This window comes from Eubalaena glacialis, chromosome 19 (genome assembly GCF_028564815.1).
Source record: "Eubalaena glacialis isolate mEubGla1 chromosome 19, mEubGla1.1.hap2.+ XY, whole genome shotgun sequence".
In the NCBI taxonomy this organism is placed as follows: domain Eukaryota; kingdom Metazoa; phylum Chordata; class Mammalia; order Artiodactyla; family Balaenidae; genus Eubalaena; species Eubalaena glacialis.
This window is the reverse complement of record NC_083734.1, coordinates 49,175,970-49,195,106: the sequence shown is the minus strand read 5'-3', so window position 1 is coordinate 49,195,106 and position 19,137 is coordinate 49,175,970. Positions and strand designations below refer to the sequence as shown.

At 45.8% G+C, this 19,137-nt stretch overlaps 1 protein-coding gene and 1 pseudogene across 1 annotated transcript in view; one reads left to right on the top strand and one right to left on the bottom strand.

Moving 5' to 3' along the window:
• The window catches only part of ERN1 (endoplasmic reticulum to nucleus signaling 1), an 82,271-nt gene that overhangs the window by 32,152 nt on the left and 30,982 nt on the right, over positions 1 to 19,137 (top strand). The window contains exons 3-5 of the mRNA XM_061175718.1: positions 16,101 to 16,134; positions 17,190 to 17,262; positions 18,555 to 18,627. Coding sequence (XP_061031701.1) covers positions 16,101 to 16,134; positions 17,190 to 17,262; positions 18,555 to 18,627 — 180 coding nt within the window. The remainder of the gene's footprint in view (positions 1 to 16,100; positions 16,135 to 17,189; positions 17,263 to 18,554; positions 18,628 to 19,137) is intronic.
• Positions 5,379 to 5,655, bottom strand: LOC133080267 (large ribosomal subunit protein eL43-like; annotated as a pseudogene).

Here is a 19,137-nt window from a genome sequence, read left to right as displayed (position 1 = left end):
ACACATATATATGGAATCTTAAAAAAAAAAAAAAAAAAGGTTCTGAAGAACCTAGGGGCAGGACAGGAATAAAGACACAGACGTAGAGAATGGACTTGAGGACAAGAGGAGGGGGAAGGGTAAGCTGGGATGAAGTGAGAGAGTGGCATGGACATGTATACACTACCAAATGTAAAATAGATAGCTAGTGGGAAGCAGCCGCATAGCACAGGGAGATCAGCTCGGTGCTTTGTGACCACCTAGAGGCGTGGGATAGGGAGGGTGGGAGGGAGACGCAAGAGGGAGGAGATATGGGGATATATGTATATGTATAGCTGAGTCACTTTGTTACACAGCAGAAGCTAACACACCATTGTAAAGCAATTATACTCCAATAAAGATGTTTAAAAACAAAAGTACATAGTGGTGATAAGAGCTGTGGAGGAAAGGAGAGCAGGGAAGTGGAACAGGGAGTACCAGGTACCTGGGCTGAGGTCGGGTGGGCGGGGCTGCAATTTAAAACTGGGACCCCCACTGAGAAGGTGCCATTGAGCAAGAACCCTAGGGGGCAGGGGAGTCTTTAGGCAGAAGGCATGGGTTGCGGGGGGCAAAGGTGGGTGCGCTTGGCAGGGAGAAGAAGGGCAGAGAAGTAGGAGTGGCTGGAGTACAGTGAGGGGAGGAAGGAGAGAAGTAAGAGAGGAACTGGGAGGCCAGTCATGTTAGGGATGCAGTGCTCCCTTACTGCATGTGTGTGTGTGTGTGTGTGTGTGTGTGTGTGTGTATGAAGTACAGTTGACTTACAGTGTTGTGTTGGTTTCAGGTGTACCACATAGTGATTCAGTTTTTTTTGCCGGTTATATTCCACTATAGGTTATTATAAGATACTGGGTATAATTCCCTGTGCTATACAGTATATCCTTGTGGCTTATCTATTTTATGTATAGTAGTTTGTATCTATTAATCCCATACTCCTAATTTGTCCCTCCCCCGGCCTTCCTGTCCCCTCAGGATATTTATTGTCCCCACCACTGCCTGGAACACAATTTATAGACAGTAACCTACATATGCACACAGTTTTAAAAAGAAATATATTACCCAACTGGTAATCTGAAATGATAAGAAAGTAGTTTTTAGTTACATGTATGTAATTTAACATGTAAAGGCTCAGACACATGCTGATACATACGACACTCCACCTGTGATTGAATGCTGTGCCTATTAACACCGACTAATAAAAATGCAGACTAGGATGGTGGCCGGATTTCCAAGATGGTGAACAATTCTCATAATATTCCAAACAAAAGAAGTACATCCTTACTTGATTTATACAGTAGTCACATTTTGAGAAGATTCATTGTGTAAACTTGTGCAAAAAGTGCTTTTGTGCTTCTATATAAAGCAGTGTAGGTTGTACACCCAGATAATTATTAAAGGTTTTTGGCCCACGTGAGTGTCTGGCAGGACATAAGAACAGCCTGCAGATATGGGGCAGTTTTCAGCTCTGCAGGGCTACCTAGCATTCCTGGCCCCCCACCAGGAGGGCCCAGTCTCTGGGACCACCAAGAAATGCCCTCACAGATTTCCTGAGCACTGCCTGTCGAGCAGTGCCCTCCCCAAGGAGACCACAGGTATAGGGCCTGGTGGCTGGTGTTAAGGATGTTGTTTTTTTCAAAGCCAATGGAGGAATCTGAGCAGAAGGGTGATATACCCCGGTGTTATGGACTGAATGTTTGTGTCCTCCCCAAATTCATATGTTGAAGCCTTAACCCCCCTCAATGTGATGGTATTTGGAGGTGGAGCCTTTGGGAGGTGATTGAGTTTAGATGAGGTCATGAGGGTGGTGCCCCCATAATGAGATCAGTGCCCTTCTAAGAAGAAGAAGAGACCAGAGCTCGCTCTCCCTCCACCACGTGAGTACACAGTGAGAAGACAGCTGTCTGCAGGCCAGGAAGACGGCTCTCACCATAACTCAGCCATGCCGACATCCTGATCTTGGACTTGTAGCCTCCAGAACTGTGAGAAATAAATGTCTGTTGTTGAAGCCACCCAGGCCATGGTATTTTGTTATGGCAGCCTGGGCTAAGACACCTGGCCTCTCCTTTACAGGATCAGCAGGTACTGTGTTGAGGCTGAACTGACGGGGCCAGGTAGAGGCTACTGCACTGGTCCAGACAAGGGAGGACGTGGGCTTGGCCCTGAGTGGCAGTGGGGAGTCAAACTCAAATGGAAGAAGCTTGCCGATGCAAACAGACCCCTTTAAGTCATCAAACTGGGGGTCTGTAGAGTATATACCTGTTATTCCACTTCATGGTTACCTAACTGTTTACTTTTTTCAGGGGCCAACAGACTGGGAGTGTTTTTTTTTTCTTTCTACAGAGTGGTTTCGGCAGGTGCTTTTGTTCCTCAACCAAACATGTGTCGCTGTTCCCAGAAATGGAGATTTCTCACACCACAGCAGCAAACTACACTTAGTACAGAAAACGAGTTTTATTTGTTTTCAGAAACTAGTTTGAGTCCTGGCATTTTACCTTAGGTGTGATCTTTCTAAGCTGTGATTTTGTAACTGTAGCAGCACCACTGGCTGTCTCTGAAATGTCACCAGTGAACGTGGCTGAGTGTGTTTCATTGCTGCACTCCCAGCCCAAATACAAACTGAGAATGTTGCTGTCATGTTTTGTGTTAGATTCATTTTACAAAGCTTGCCTTGGCTTGGTGGAGTTAAAGGACTTTCTTCGGTATTGCCACGGCCAGTTTAGGGCTTCTTACACTCCCCTTGGAATACTAGTTAATGCTAAGTTTGACCCTCAGATCTTCATCAAATTGCAGCTTATTCTGTAGCAACCCCACTCCCATTCCCTTCAATCTCCTTTCCAGTAATAGCAGGTATGGAGGACTGGGCCTAATTTATTTAGTTAGTTATTTACTTACTTATTTTTTTGGCTGCGTCCCATGGCATGTGGGATCTTAGTTCCCCGAACAGGGATCGAAACCGCGACCCCCGCATTGGAAGCGCAGAGTCTTAACCACTGGATGGCCAGGGAAGTCCCGGACTGGGTCTAATTTAGAACCATTCTTTACTAACTATAAAAATATGCTGCTCTCCCAGCCAGACAGGTCTAGACTCCTGAGATGTCCCCTGAATGCTTAATATTGGAGATTTCTTACGAGGGAAGGATTGAAGCAAAATTAGTTATTTGAAGCTTGAAGAAAATCTTCCCACGTGACTTTCTAAGACCATGTGCCTCTTTTCATAATTCCTACCTGTGCCGACAGTCACGCGGCACCCAGGCTAGAAAAGAGTGATGCTCTGCTCCTTGGTCACCACGTCCTGTCCCCTGGACCCGTGAAGCGTCTCCCAGATCTGACTACTCCTCCCTGTACCCCTCGCCAGTGTCTTAGCCCCGCTCTTGACGTCCACCTCCTGGATTCACGTATCAGTTTCCCGACCGCCATCCCTGGCTGCCTGCCTTACGCTCCCATTCACCCAGCACGCAGGCCCTGGACATAACCCTCTAGAAAGATGACTTGGACCGTGCTGCACCCCCTGCTGAAATGCGCTTGGTGTTGCCTGTGGCAGTGCTACTCCAAGTGCGGTCTGCCCACCCCTGTTCCTTGTCCACGAGAAGTACAAAAAGGGAGTGTTAGCCTCATCCATGGTGGGTTGGAATTTTCAACAGCCGGCCCTTCACCACAGTTAGTTTGCGAAGCACCGGACCCCGGGGTGGAGTCTAAGCTCCTTAGCACACGTGCAAGGCCCTTCCCAGTCGGGCTGTCACCCACCTCTCCAGCCTCAGCTGCTTGTTGCCGCCACGATATCCTCTCCAGGTCTCGGAGACATCGGGCCTTTGCTTATGTCCCTTCCCTGCCAGCAGCCTGCAATGTTGGGCAGGCCCCTGTTTATCCATTAAGACCCCCTTCACATCTCACCTCCTGGACTCCTCCTGCAGGGTGAGAGCCTCCCTCATCGAGCTCCGGGGGCACTTCGTTGAAGCCTCTCTTATGACGCTTCCTGCTTGCTGTGAAATTTTTTTACATTTGTCTTCCTACTGGACTTCTAACTCTTTGAGGGTGGGGTCTCTGGACAGCGAGGGATGCTCTAGTAAACTTCTAAGACACCCAACACTGACTCAGGTCCCAGGGAACCCGGAGAAACAGGTGAAGCTGGGCTTTGCCTCCTCAGGATGTACCGTCATAGAAGTTTCCAGTTCCAGTTTCTGATCTTGAGTTGCACATGGCTTTTTGTGACTTTCTGCAGTTGGTTTTCTGTCCTGTCCTTCAGGCAGTGCACACGTTCCCCTGAAGAGTCCGAGATTTGCCCTCAGAGGTGTGAGGGAAACATGAGAAGGGGAGGTTGTGAAAGGGGTGACTTTTCGTTAGTAGTTCTAATCTGTTTTCTCTTAAGGAATTTTCTAGACTTAAGGTATGCATCACTACCTTTCTCCCTCATTGCTTAAGCACAAAAAAGGTGTTTATTTGTTCTCCATTGTTTCGGAGGACTGAAAATTAAGTTTTTGAGAGGGGCTGTGAGAGAGGCCTGTTTCTGCTTTTGAGTCTCTTGAAAAAGTATTTTCTCTCTTTTTCTTTTTTGTGTTTTATATTTTATCATGAAAGATTCTAAACATATACAAACATAGAGATAATTATATAATGAAGCCTCTTGTACCCATTACTCAGCTTCAGTAAGCACCAGCTGGTACCCAGTCTCGTTTCTCTGTACCCCCCATTCACGTCCCTCCCACACACCTGGGATTTGCTTCAGAATAATACGTCTCACCGTACAGAGGGGCTTATAAATAGCAGTCATCACACACAGTAGCATAGGTTTCAGCTCCAGCGGGTGTTCTCTGCGGCATTGCTTGGAATGTATCGGAATACAGTTGTGAATGTTGAAGCACACGATGAAAGGCCAGTTTTGGCTGTGACTTTGTTACTGTCTTCTTGCTCATCTTTGGATGAACACTCCCGTGGCTCCAGAATGAATTCTGTGAAGTTAGTGACATCCTGAGAGGCACTGGGGCGTAGTCCCACGCATTAAATTGTCTTATCCTCCTTCACAGCTGGTTATAGCATGCAGTGTGCTTTTTTGGGTCTGAGTTACTTCTGCTGAGGTGAGGACGAGTAAGACCATAGAGTTCGACAGCCTTTGGTATGGGTGGTTTTTCAGATTATGTTGGTATTTCTACAGGATCGTCTTTGTCACACGTGACATTTTGTGACTTACAGAGATTCCCCTGCAAGAAAACTCATGGCATCCTCCCCCAGTTCTGATGAGATTTGGAATTTCACTGTGGATTTTAGGAGCTTCTGATTAGATGTCCATTTTATTTTATTTTATTTATTTTTGTTACATAAATTAACCCATGCATCATAGGCTAGCAACATTTCAAAGGGTGGCGCTTCTACTGGTCCTTCAATTCCTTCAGTCTTCTGATGACAGACCTTACTGTGATGGCAGGTGGTATTGTAGGTCCAGGCACCGCCAGCTACCATTTTCATGCAGGAACCACAGTGCCAAATGCCCACAGCTCGTCTCTTCATCTTGGTTTTGCCACGGAAGGAACAAGTGTACTTGGCATGCTGGCTGATTTCAATTTTCTTCACCATTTTCCTGAGGGAGGCACCATAAGGGGTCCCATATTTACCCATGATTCCGACCTTCTTGGTGCATTTAGCCATGTCTCCATAACCTAGGTCCGAGCCCAGAGAGCTAGATGTCTATTTTAAAATGCTGTCCTCAAGAAAGCTGAACTTCGAGGAACATTTGAGACTTGCCACCTTACAACTTGGACCTAACAACTTTAAGGGGAGTTTAAGGTGCAGATAACCAAAGTTCCTTCCCTCTGGAGGGAGGAAATGAGGATTCCCTGATTGGTTCACTTGAGTGCATGAACCATATTGGGGAGACTTAAGGTTTGAGTTAAGGGGGTGTGTGTGTGTGAATGACCTTGTTTCTACCAATAAGTTTTATAAGAAAACAGTATTCGATCCTTAAGCATTTTCTTGAGGAAATGGCAGTTTTTGCCTTCAGACTAACTGATCTGGTTTCACCATCGGCTAGGATTAAAATCTCCATGTCCTCTTTAACTCATTCCTTTCCTGCACTTCATTTTTCTGATCAGGACAAAGTCCTGTTGATATTTTTCTCCCCCTCCTGTTTGGTTCCTGACCACCACCCTCCCTGCCCACCCTCCCCTGCCCCCACTGGCTCAGACCTTCTTACTGGGGTTATGGCATTGCCTTCCTCACCACCCTTTGTGGTTCCTTCTCCTCTGTCTCATCCACTGTGTCCCCTGGTGCCTGCCTGTCTCACCTTCCTTCAGAGACTTGTACCACGTTTCTCTTCTTCTCGGAAGCCTCCAGCTGCTCCCTCCTTAGTGCCCACCCCACCACCTCCCAAAGTTTCCACCCCTTTCTTCTCCAAGGTCTCACCGCCTACCATGCAACCACCTTTCTTGTTTTGCTCGCAGAAGGAACGAGGCTCTCAAATATTTGGCGTACGGGGATGCTTACAGGGAGCACAAAAGCAGTTGGGACTTCATTTGTGGTCTTTTGGTCCTTAAGTACCTTTCAGGAGGGCCAACCCAAAACATTTCTGGTCACTGCTGGAGGTGCACTTAGAAGGGTCTGGTTTGCAGAATTTCTAGCTGTGTCACGACATCTTACCTGTACCTGGAGAGGTCTCCCAGTCAGAGAGGCAGCTGGTTTTAAATGCCAGGTGTGTCGGGGCCAGCTGGGCGGTTGTGCTTTAGAAAGAAGGGGTGAGGAAGAGCAGGGCAGTAAAGCCAGTGCCCATCTAGATGCCTCCGGAGAAGCAGTGTGTTCCAGAAATATCGATGCTCATCTAGGGAAGGGAAGAGAATGATCTCATAGGGCTCCTTGAGCTCCAGTCAAATGGGCAGCCTGTTCTGGCAGCTTCTGTAATCAAAGCGATCTTATTCCTTCCTACGTGAAAGTAAGTCTGCCCAGAGTCTCCTCCAGAGAGGGGCTGTCGGTCCCAAACTGCGGTTTGAGACAATTATTTAAATTGTGGTTGACTTCATCAGAGGCATTTTTCTGTGTTTAGGGAAGCCTGAAATAGTGCTGACAGGGTCCTTCTTGCTCGTCCCCTGGGTTTCTCTTCTCTCTTCCAGCCCTGTGACATTGTAGGATCAGGCTCTCAAGATTTATACTACAGCTGAGGGCGGGCAGGAAGAACAGGCCTTTCTTTTCAACCCCCTGGAAAGGTATTCCTTAAATAGCTTCTTTTTTTTTTTTTTAGCTTCTCTTCTTAAAATGTTTTTTCATTTTAGAAAAACTTCAACACACACAAAAGTAAAGAGAATAGTAAGAAAGCCGCATGCACCCAGCCACCCAGCTTCAGTGAAGATCCACACATGACGTCCCCCTACCCCCTCCTCCATCATTTTGAAGCAAATGCCATATCATTTTTTCCCAGAAATTTAAGTAATTTTTAAATGTGAGTGAACAAACGGAGCTATACCTGGGCAGTTCTTTTTAGCTTTTATCATGTAGGTTTCTGTGTGGAAAAGTCCTTCTCGTTAGGATAAACTTATCAGAATGATTCTATTCCACATGCAGTATTGGATATCTTAAATTATCAACTTCCTTTCATTCTGCAGACAGCATTACCTGCTAAGTATGAGGGGAGCAAAGACCCGGGCAGCAGTTACACAGGAGTTCACACTCTGATTATTCATTGAACTGTCATAAGCCCCAGGCACTTTCCTGTGTGTATTTCACAAGAAACAAAATAGATAGTCCCTGCCCTACAAAGTGCTTAAAATTCAATCCAGCCCCCAGATCTTTGAGAACCAGAGAGGCCACATGCAATTAAGTGCCTGTCACCTGAGAAATGTGGTAAGTGCATCATAAGAACTTACCAAGGGAATTAATTCCCTGGCGGTCCAGTAGTTAGGACTCCACACTTCCACTGCAGGAGGCCCAGGTTTGATCCCTGGTCGGGGAACTAAGATCCCACAAGCTGCGTGGCAGCCGAAAGAAAAAAAGAACATACCAAGTGCAGTAGGCGTTCAGTTTCTGATTTCCTGGAGAAAGTGGCATTTGAAGGACAAGCAGAGGTAGATAGATGGAGTTGGGGCAGGTGATGGTGAGCACAGAGACTGACATGAGAGCATGGGCTGAGTTTGGGGAGGAGATGTGATGAAGAAGAATTGAGCCCAGGTTTTACAGAGCCTTGAATGCTTAAGGCCTGTGGTTCCTTTGTGTGCTGAGGGGGCCCTGGGAGCCACAGCAAGCTCTCGAGGCACTGCAGCTAGTTTTAAACTTTTAAGAGAAATACAGCAGTACTCCACAAGTGTCAAACACCACGCCTGAGGTAGTTGGTACTTTCAACATTGGATTGCGCTACTTTCCTTTCAAGGATGTGTCTTTGCACAGCTGAGTTTTGGGCCGTCGCTGTGATACAATTCAAATACCACATGAAAATCAACATGGAATGGTAATGAGAGTGGCTATGTCTAACAAGAGTGTAAGGTTTGGAATATGTGCAGCGCCCAACAGGTACACACATCCAGCTAGTGAGTAATTATGGTTAAGAATGAAATAAACATTTCTCTTTCAGTTTACGTGTAGTGTTATTTTTTTCCACATAGCCTCTAAGTTACGAGGCCCTAAATACTTAAGTCGTTTGGACCTAACCACTTAATAAATGGAACCATTAGGTATTTCTTTTGGCCTCGGGGCTTGTGAAGAAATTACCAAGACCCTAAGGGTGCTGTGAACCAAGAAAGTTTGGGAACCTCTGACCTGAGCCACAGAGATGGAAGGTATTCAGTCGGCAGAGGAGAGCCTTGTAGGATTTTACGTGGAGGAAAGACAAGAGCAGATTTGCCTTTGTCAGCCCTCGGGCGGTGGGTGGAGTGCATGTCTGAAGGGCAGAGATCCGAGACCGGGAGCTTGGTTAGGAGACTGTGGTAGAGCCAGTGGGAAGTGGTGACTGCCACATTTTGGTGAAGGAGAGGAAAAGGAGGACATAGATTTTTGAGAAACGTTTAGTAGGTCGAATCTTATAAAACTCAGGATCTAACTGAATGGGAGAGGATTAGAATTAAGAGAAGTGGGGGGGAGTCAGGAGAACTCTGAGCTTCCAGATTGTGTGACCGGGTGGAAGTGGGGTCAGCGAACCGATCTGGGGGATGCAAGAGGCGGAGCAGGTTCAGGATGGATGACAGGTTCGGGGGCTGAGAGGCTCCATAAGCAGTTGGAAGTGGGACTAGGTCAGGGGCTCCACTGGAGAATGTTGTCAGATGTCACGTGGAGACCTAACGAGAAGGATTTGTCAGTGTTTATTAGACTCGGCCACTGGAACTTGACACTGGCAGTTTTGACCTTATCCTGAGGGTAGGGGCCAGAGAGCAGTGCCTTGAGAAAGGTATGGAAGGTGAGAGGGTGAAACAGAGGATCCAGAGCATTGGTTTCCCAGTATGGCTCAGCGTCAGAATTACCTCACGTGTTAAAAATTCAAATTCCCTGGCTCTACCTACAGAATCAACTTCCTGGGGGAAAGATCTAGGAATCAACATTTAAAAAACTATAGGCAAAAAAAAAAAAATGGTTCTGAAGAACCTAGGGGCAGGACAGGAATAAAGACGCAGACGTAGAGAATGGACTTGAGGACACGGGGACTGAGAAGGGTAAGCTGGGACGAAGAGAGTGGCATGGACATATATACATTACCAAATGTAAAATAGATAGCTAGTGGGAAGCAGCCGCATAGCACAGGGAGATCAGCTCGGTGCTTTGTGACCACCTAGAGGGGTGGGTTAGGGAGGGTGGGAGGGAGCCGCAAGAGGGAGGAGTTATGGGGATATATGTATATGTATAGCTGATTCACTTTGTTATACAGCAGAAACACACCATTGTAAAGCAATCATACTCCAATAAAGATGTTAAAAAAAAAATCTTTCTGGAATTTTGATAGGAATTGCATTATACTTGTATATCAGTTTGGGAAGAATTGGTATCTTTTCTATGTTGAATCTTCTGTACTATGAACGTGGTATGTCTCTGCATTTTAGATCTTTTATTTCTCTCATCAGCATTTTGAAGTTTTCAACATATGTCTTGTCCCTCTTTTGTTTGATTTACATCTAAGTATTTTTTTAAGAACTGTATGAGATACTGTGTTTTTAATTTTGATGTCAACATGTTTATCAATTGATTTTTATGTGTTAAAAAACTTTTTTAAAAGATAAAAAACTCTAGGCAACTTACACGTTGCTGGTGGGAATGCAAAATCGTACAGCCCCTTTGGAGGACTGTTTGGCAGTTTCTTGTCAAGTCAGATGTAAACAGTATGGCTCAGTCATTCTACTCCCAGGTATTTTCCCAAGAGACATGAAAATATAGGTCCAAAGATGTGTACACAAATGTTCCTAGAAGCTTTATTCACGTTTTTCCAGCCAAAAATTGGAAATAACCCAAACATCCATCAACAGATAAATAAACAGTTGGTGGTATGCCCATACAGTGGAGTACTATTCGGCAACAAAAAAGAACAAACTGATACACTCAACATTATGGGTGAATTTCAGAAACATGATGCAGAGGGAAAGAAGCCAGACACAAAAGAGAACCTCCTGTATGAATTCCATTTGTGAAATTTTAGAACAAACATAACAGATCTGTCAGTGGTGTCTGGGGTGGGGGTTAGGGTATTGAATCTAAGGGGATATGAGAAAATGTTTCAGGGTGATGGAAATATTCTGTATCTTGATCATGAGGGTAGCTACGTGGATGTGCGTATTTTTCAAGACTCATCGAGGGAATTCCCTGGCGGTCCAGTAGTTAGGACTCTGTGCCCTCACTGCCGAGGGCCCGGGTTCAATTCCTGGTCGGGGAACTAAAATCCCACAAGCCGTGCAGCATGGCCAAAAAAAAAAAAAAAAGACTCATCAAACTGTACACTTAAAGTGGATGCATTTAGGAGAGAACGGGGAGCATGTACAAAGGAGACAAGGGGACCCCAGAGGTTTGGCATGTTTGTAGGCAGAGGGGAAGGAGTTAGCCAGAAGGATTTGAAGATCCTTGGAGACAGGATACCGTCTGGGGGCTTTAGATGTGTGAGTGTGAAATATCTGTGAACATGAAGGTGAAAACGTCCTTTTATAGAGATGTGAAGGGAAGGGTGAGGTTGGGCAAACCTGGAGGGTGAGGGGTAGGAAGTTTCTGAGAACTCGCTCTGCCCCCCTCACTTCCCCTGTGCCACAGAGGGGAGTCGTGTGTGGAGAGGAAGGAGCCTTGAGGCAAGGAGTGAAGGTCTGAAACACCAGCTGTGAGGAACGGGGAACAGAGGCCAACCAGGAAGTAGATAAACATATCTCCAATGACATGGGGCCCAGCTGGCCATACATATATTTTGGTATCTCCACAAGTGATTATAGTGTTTTCTTCGGCAGTGCTCAGAAGCCTGGGCAGAGGAAAGGGGATTGCTAGGTGGATTCTGGGTTGAGGGTTGATAGAGCATAGCTGCTGGATTGTAGAAGTGATCAGCGATGGATATCCAGGCAGGGCAGGAGTGGAAGTGGGAAGGAAACTAACGTTTATCAATTGCCCCATTCAGTAAATATATTGAGCAGCTCCTATGCGCCAGGCACTGTTTTAGATGTTGGGGGAATAGCAGGCAGCAAAAGATAAATCCCAGCCCCCTTGGATCTTACAGTGGCCAGAGTCAGACATTAAAAAAATAAGCAAAAATACACAGTACTTTGGAGGTGGTAAGTGTCATGGAGAAAAATTAAGCAGGGAAGAGGGGTAGGGAATCCTGGGGGGTAGGAGATGGTTGTGGAAGACCTCTCTGAGATGGTGACATTTGATCAAAGACCTCGGCACAGGGAACAGTAAATGCAAAGGCCCCGAGGCAGGGGCAGGCTTGGCAGTATTCGAGGAATACCCTGTATTCCAGCATGGCATTCCAGCATTCCAGCATTCCTCCTCACCAGAATAGAGTAAGGAGGAGATAATCGGAGAGTGCCAGGGTGGGTGTGGGAGGGTGGGATTGCGTGGGATTTGTAGGCCACTGTGTGAACATTGGTCTCTGCTGAGTGAGATGGGACCCATCAAAGGATTGTGAGTGGCAGGGAAGCATAACCTGATTTACGTCTTTAGAAGGATCACTCTTCTCTATCAAGGCACTGACTTACAGTCTTAACAAATATTTAACCTTCTTTAATCCACATGGAGATGCTACATGAGTTTGGTGTTATTATCTCTATTTCTTTTTTTCTCTTCACTGTTGAGGAAGTTGAGACTCAGAGAGATTTGGCAGAGTAGGATTTAAGCGTAGGTCTTTCTGATCCCAGAGGGCACACAGACTAGGAGAGAAGGGAGTGCTTGAAAGACAAGGGGTTCCAATGATGTTGAAGGGATGCTGTGAGTAGGAAACAGAATGATGGAATAGACCACGGAGTTTGGCTTCTGATGGTAGGTGCTGGCGGAGAAATGAGCGTCAACAGAACGGTTTGAGGCTTGCCCGCCTTCTAGGAGAATGGCGTTAACAAAATAGGGTAGTCAGACCAGTCTGGAGAGAAAGATGGATGGTGTGATTTGGGCAAGTGGCGGTCGAGGTGCTGGCAGGAGATAGTGGAAATGTCCAGTCGGTCTGGAAAGAAGAGCTCGAGAGATGGGGACCTAGAATTTTCCCACTGTGGTTATGGTTGAAGCTACAGAGGTGGATGTGCTCTCGGAGAGAACTGAGGGGAGAACCTGGAAAAGTTCCTCCCTGTTGGAGTAGGGAGTGGGGAGGAGAGGGAAGAGGAGTGGGTGGGAGAGAGAGGGAGAGGTGAGTGAGAAATCAGTGCAGTGCAAGGGCCACAGAGGCCAGGAGGTGGAGAGACTCAAGGAGAGGAGGGATGAAGCCCGTGGGCTGGGGCAGCAGGCACGTGGGATAGCCCGCGGGGTGAAGGGTAGAGCTGTTGGTGCTGATGGACTGAGGGCTCAGGAAGGAAGCAGAGTGAAGAGTGCGGTTGGGGTCCAGCGCAGAGGGAGAAGGTGTGAGGTTTGAGAGAGGATGGGATCGAGGATGAAGGTGAGAAAGGTATTCTTGGAGAGACGAAAACTCGCTTCTTCTGTAGATACGAGATGTTTACATTTATTTTGAGTCATTTCTGCCTCAGATTGAAAAGGAGGATTCGATCAGCACAAAACAGGAGCCATGAGTGTCACCTGACCTCACCCAGGTTTCTCCAAGGGTAAAGGTTGTGCCCTTTCAGGTCTGAGCTGGATGGACCCTGGAGGGGAACCGAGTACAGTGGCTGCTCCCAGGGGAGCAGTGGGCAGATCTGTTTCTGTCTTAATCTTGGAGACCAAACACTGATTTCAGCTTTTTTTTTTTTTTCATCTTCTGATATCTTTACCTTTACCTTGAATAACACCCATTTTTATACTTGTAAAGTAACCCCCTTTTTTTTTTTCCTTCTGAAAGTAAAGCAGCTTTGTGAGATGGCTTTTATCCTTATCGGTCCCCTATAGATAGAGAGGCTTATTTTGTACCAGTGTTTGTTTATAGCCTTAGGGTTAGGCCACTGTTTCTTTTCACATGGGTGATTTTTTTTTTTTTTAAGAGCAAGAATCTTGCCTGATACCAGTTCTCATTATTAAATCCAAAACAACTCCTTTTTTGTGTTAGGCTTTCACTGCACGTTTTCAGATGGTGCCTTTTGCTGGCTTTTCAAATATTTTTATCTTTTAACCTTTTCTGTTATGGAAAATTTCAAGCATATGTAGAGAGAACAGTAAAATGACAGGCCAGTGTTGTCAATTCTATCTTTAAACATTTGTCAACAGGCTTCCATTTTTTGTCTTATCTGCCCCCTTCTCATATGATTTTTTTTTTTCCTGTAGTATTTTAAAGCAAAGCTCAGGTTCAAATGATTCTTTAAGGGAAAAAAATGTGTGGAATAGGTCATGGTTACACATTTGCTTGCCTGTATCGGAGCTGTGTTAACAGTCATGCTGTGACATGGCCTGCGGCTCTGCAGATGTTTATTCCAGGGGCCCTATATTATGAGTGGATGAGAAGGTACCCCTGCTGGAGTTCATGTCCCCTTAAGCCTAGGAGAAAGCATGGCTCTTCAACACCCATGTAGGTGTCTACCCATCCTTCTCTGGCTTCTGCCGGTGGCCTGTGTCTTAACTGGAACCTTTCTGGTGCAGGGCACACTTTGGGACCTGAGGCCTCCGTGTCAGGTGAACAGTGAATAAGCTCTAGAAAACCAGGAAAGTCTGCGCCGGAGGACGAGACCCTGAGAGTGAGCAAACACTGTCCAGCAAAGATAAGCTCAGGAACAGGAATCGAAATCCCGTTGGTCTCCACGTCTTGTTTCTGGTGAATGGCTGGGATTTGGTAGTGTCCTCTTCATCTGTGTTGATCTGCGATACCTTTAAGTGGCTGAAATGAACAAAACCGATGCCCTCTTGACTGCTGTGTTTTCTTTGGAATATGCCTTCTTGCTGTCCCTGGCGTGCACGGCTTCTGGGCTGCGTTGGAGGAACTGGGTTATAATTGCTCCCTGACTGTTTCAGTAGGGTGAGTGCTGTGTGCCCTCGTTTCCTGTCTCTTGCATCAGTTCTGTTTGTGAGAGTGTACCGAGAGGTGATTAATGGGAAAAATAAACATGTGCTTTCTGACTGAAAGTTCCTCCTGTTTCCTGAAATGCTTTTGGTTTTAATGAATTGTTTGTTTGCTGCCCACAGACCACATGTGGTGTGTGCGCTTCTGTTGTTGTGAACACCCATATGTCTTCCTGTCGGAGCCGGGCTTGTAAAGCAAAGTCAACAGATGATAAGGCTTGAAAGAGTTTCCTTCATCTGAGAATCCAGGCTGACCCAGGGAATTAGACAGCTGTCTGTCACCATAAGCAGAGCCTGTATCCAAAATCATATCACAGTATTTGCCGTCCTCGGCCCCAGCTTTGAACTTGTGGGCAGCGTGGCCTATAGCCTGTGGGGTCTTGACGGCTGGAAATGCCTCATTGCTGTGTGGTCTTGTGCCTGGGGATTTTAGCTCTGTCACAGCAGTGTCAGTGGCCTCTCTCTCCCACCTCCATCCACCCCATGGAATCAGGCGCATCCTCTTGATTTGTGCCCAGGAGAATCTAGGGAGGGAGAAATTCTGCCACTTACACTATTGCAAATATTAAAACTGACTTGGAGAAAAAACTTCTTTTCTGATTTCAAAAGTAATGCCTACTTTTGTAGGAATTTTGGGCAATATAGAAAAGGTGGGGGAGTCATTTCTATTTCCAACAAAACAGTTCCCACTCTTTTTGGCCTTTCCATCTAGTTTTTCTTTTAATGCATATTGAAGGTTTTTCTCCTCAGCTGCATTAATACTCTAGGTACAATGTTATCTTCTCTCCTGAACATAACAGTATAAAGATTTATACATTTTTTTTAAACTTTATAAGCCCTTTCAGAAGCCTCAATTTTCTACCAAGTGGACAGTCCATAATTTAACCATATCACGGAATAGTTAGGTCATTTGTGATGCTGCTGTAAGGATCTTTGTACTGAAAGCATTTTCCACATTTTGTGTTGTTTTTAAACTAGATTTTCTAGAAATGGAATTAATGGATCGAAGGGAATCAAGAAGAATGAACACTCAAGGCTCTAAAATTGTCATATTGCTGCCCCAAAGGCGTGTATTTACCACTTACCATCCAGTCAAATTCTCATCAACAGCCAAATTGCTTCTTAAGTCACAGTTTTGCTTTTCCCAATGGGAGTATCTAGCAGCAGGACAGGCATCTGACCAAGGGATGATTTAGGTTTTAGAAGTCCTTGACGTGTCAGATAGTGACACTGTGACCCATTGTCCACTGCGGGTTGTCACCAGTGTTTCCTTCTATGCCCGTCCCCCAGGTTAGAGGCACGTTTCCTGACAGCAGTGCCCTTCTGCTCTCAAGCCTGTCTCCAATCTCGGCGACAGTTGTAAGAGCTTACATTTGTGTTTCTGTGTGTGAGTTTTCTAAAGTGCCTTCACATACGTTATCTCATGTAGGTAAATTTATCGGTCCATCTTGTGAGCTAGTCCTGGGAACTCTAGGAATCTTGCTATTTTAGAGTCTGTCTGATGATGCCTTTCTTGTTGTTCTTTTGCACAGATCCAGTCCTGCAGGTTCCAACACACGTGGAAGAGTAAGTTTTCTGATTTGCTGCAGCACTTCCCTTTAATTCATTTTCTATTTTATTCAATCAGCGTTTACGAAGCTAATTGCTGGGAGTACACGTATGCATAAATTTAAGGTAGAATGAGAGTGACTGAGACATAGGAAGTCTTACAGGTGCTTTGAAAGAAAGAAGCCTGTGTTGGGGAGAGGGTGGTCAGTTCCCTGGGAGGTGGGGTGGGAAGGCAATGGTATTAAAAAGGCTTATTTGAGATGTAACTTAAGTCGAGTTTTGAACTTAAGCTTCCCAAGTCCTCAGGAGAGCCCAGGGGTCTTTAGATCTCTCCCTCTTCACTGTGCTTAACCGTGGAGAGGAGACAGGAACGTGACCTGCTACTAGAGTGTGTGTTTTGGAGTAAAAGTTGGATAGCACCTCCAAGAGCCTCAAATGATGCTATAAACTCATTAGAGGACAGATTCAGCAAGGGGTTTCTGAGTGACGCGTCGTAGTTCAGTCGTTAGCAGGTTAACTTTACAAAAGAGCACCTCGAGCCTGCTTCCTGGGAAGCTACTGATGAGACCTTGACCCGTCCCCTTGGCAGGTTCTTTCTCATGTCAAGCTTTCGGAGTCTGCTTTTACTGCCTCCTAAAAATGAATGTTTGTGGAACACCAAAGGCAGATTTGTTCTCCCTGTTTACGTACCATGCCATGCTATTAAATATTAATTGTTGAAGTTCTATATGCAACTGACTGGGAAACTGAAAAGCAGACTTGCTGGATCCTTTTCACTTATTTTACCTTCATCCAGGACGCTTTGACGGAATGATGATTTAGTCTTCTGTGGTTTTGTACTGGTTTTCCTGTGTAGGTTGCTTTTTTTCCACTCAAGTATAGTATAGAGCACCAGGAGGATATTTTATTATCTGCGGCTAAAATGAAAGAGCAGTGGATGGAATTGTTTTACACACACACATACACACACCCCGCTCCCCCCTCCCCACCAATCATGGCTTTGCATGGCTTTGGTATTTTACTCTGTGCCCTGAGCTATAATCTATCACTGATACTTATTGCTTAACCTCTAGGCCTGCGTTCCTCCCAGATCCCAACGATGGCAGCCTGTATACGCTTGGGGGCAAGAATAATGAAGGCCTGACGGTGAGTGTATTTAGCTGCTTTGTACTCCGGAGGCTCTAGACCACTGACCTTCAATTTAGCTGCGCGTTGAGATCACCTGAGAGCTTAAAAAAAATTTCTGGGGATTCTGAATCAGATGGTCTGGATTGGGGCCTGGGCATCAGTATCTTTTCACAGCTTCCTCAGTGAGCTTTTAAATGTACAGCTCAGGGTTCAGAAACATGGCTCTGGACCAGCAGGTTCTCATGGCTCAGCCAGCACACAGGAGGCGCTCAGCAGACACCGCCAGGCTCCAGACTGGAAACCTTGTAACGACTTTCTGATCCTCAGAAACATCTGGGGGAAACCCAGTCGTTACCGCCTCTCCGTGGCATTTTTCCTTTGCTAAGGCTTAGTTTAAACATCAGGATGATGGGGAAATCCACATTATTGGTTATTTAAAGTTCTGTTTACTAAAGCTCAAGAGAAATCTTTGCTTTCTTGGAGAGAAAGGTGACAGCGTCGTAGAAGGAGGTATCTGTGGAACGGTTTCAAGAACACAGAATGTTCCAAAAATAAAGTCTTCTGAAACAAACATTAACCAAAAGAGCTTGTCAGATGTCAGCTGTAGACTCAGAAGAATCGGTTTTATGATGAAATGCAGTTGAAACATGTGGATTGCTCTGAGTTTCTTTTCCTGGCACCTACCATAACTTCCTTTTAATACCAAAAGACCCAATTTTTTTCTGTTTTTCAGTAGAGAATTATTTGCTAGAGAAAACACCAAAACTTCTTTTCCTGCCTCAAACTCCTGTGTTGCCCTTGAGGGATGACTTCTTTCCCTCGAGGCTTCAGCTGGGCACCGAGGCTGCTTCTCTTCAGAATAGTCTCAGGGCTCAGTCCCAGTCTGAGGAGCATTTTCTATTCAGTCAAGCTGGCTCTGGGACAATTTTCCAAGACAGGACAATTCTTCCTGCCCGCCCCCCTTAGAATTTCAAAGATTGTGTAACTCTCCATATTTGTATGTCTTTTCGGAGAAGGTTTGTGTCATCCCCAGGAGCGCTCTGGACAAGAGACTTTGAGGGGCTTGTCAAGTAAAAGAATTCTTGTTTATAATGCCCAGAACCTGGGAGCTGAGGGCTTGTCCAAAGTGGATAGGGGAGCCTGGGGTGCCCCTTCTCCCTGGTTTCCAGTTAGGAAAACTCCCATCTACCATCAACAGTGCTCCTCCCCTTTTAGCAGAATTGGGTAACAGAAACTGTGCAGTGAAATTGTAATAATTGCACAAGGCTTGGTTAACTTTTTTTTCTCTCTTTTTTTTTTTTTTTTTAAAGAAACTTCCCTTTACGATCCCAGAGTTGGTGCAGGCATCCCCGTGCCGAAGTTCGGATGGAATTCTCTACATGGGTAAGGGTTCCTGAAACTTTGATCCCTTTTGGAAATGAACCCCAGAATCTGGGAAAGTGGCGTGTCTGAGAGAGAGGTGTAGAGTCACTCCCCCACTGGCCCTTCTGGGAAAGGTCATTCTTGCCTCGGTTGTGCTGGTTCACGCCAGGATCAGCTGACCTATTAAGAAAGGGTTCCCTCCACTTGGGAGCAGACTTGACACCATTAGGTTACTCATTTAACAAGCTTTTAGCTGCTGTGTTGACCTACCCTTGTGATTTACAGATTGCAACTTGCAGCGTACGCAGAAGCAACTGGATGAAATTTAAAGTGAATACCATCCTCTGAGCCAAGAAAGGGAAGCCAGGCTCTGCCTATTAATTATAGGGCTTTCTTAGTATTTCCTGCTATCAGAATATTGGATAAAAGCAGCACTTAACAGCTTGCTTAGATAAGCTGCCTTCATACCTACAGGGGTCACATCTTTAAAGCATCAGATCAGCTGCTTTTCTTTTACCATGTTGCTGCCAA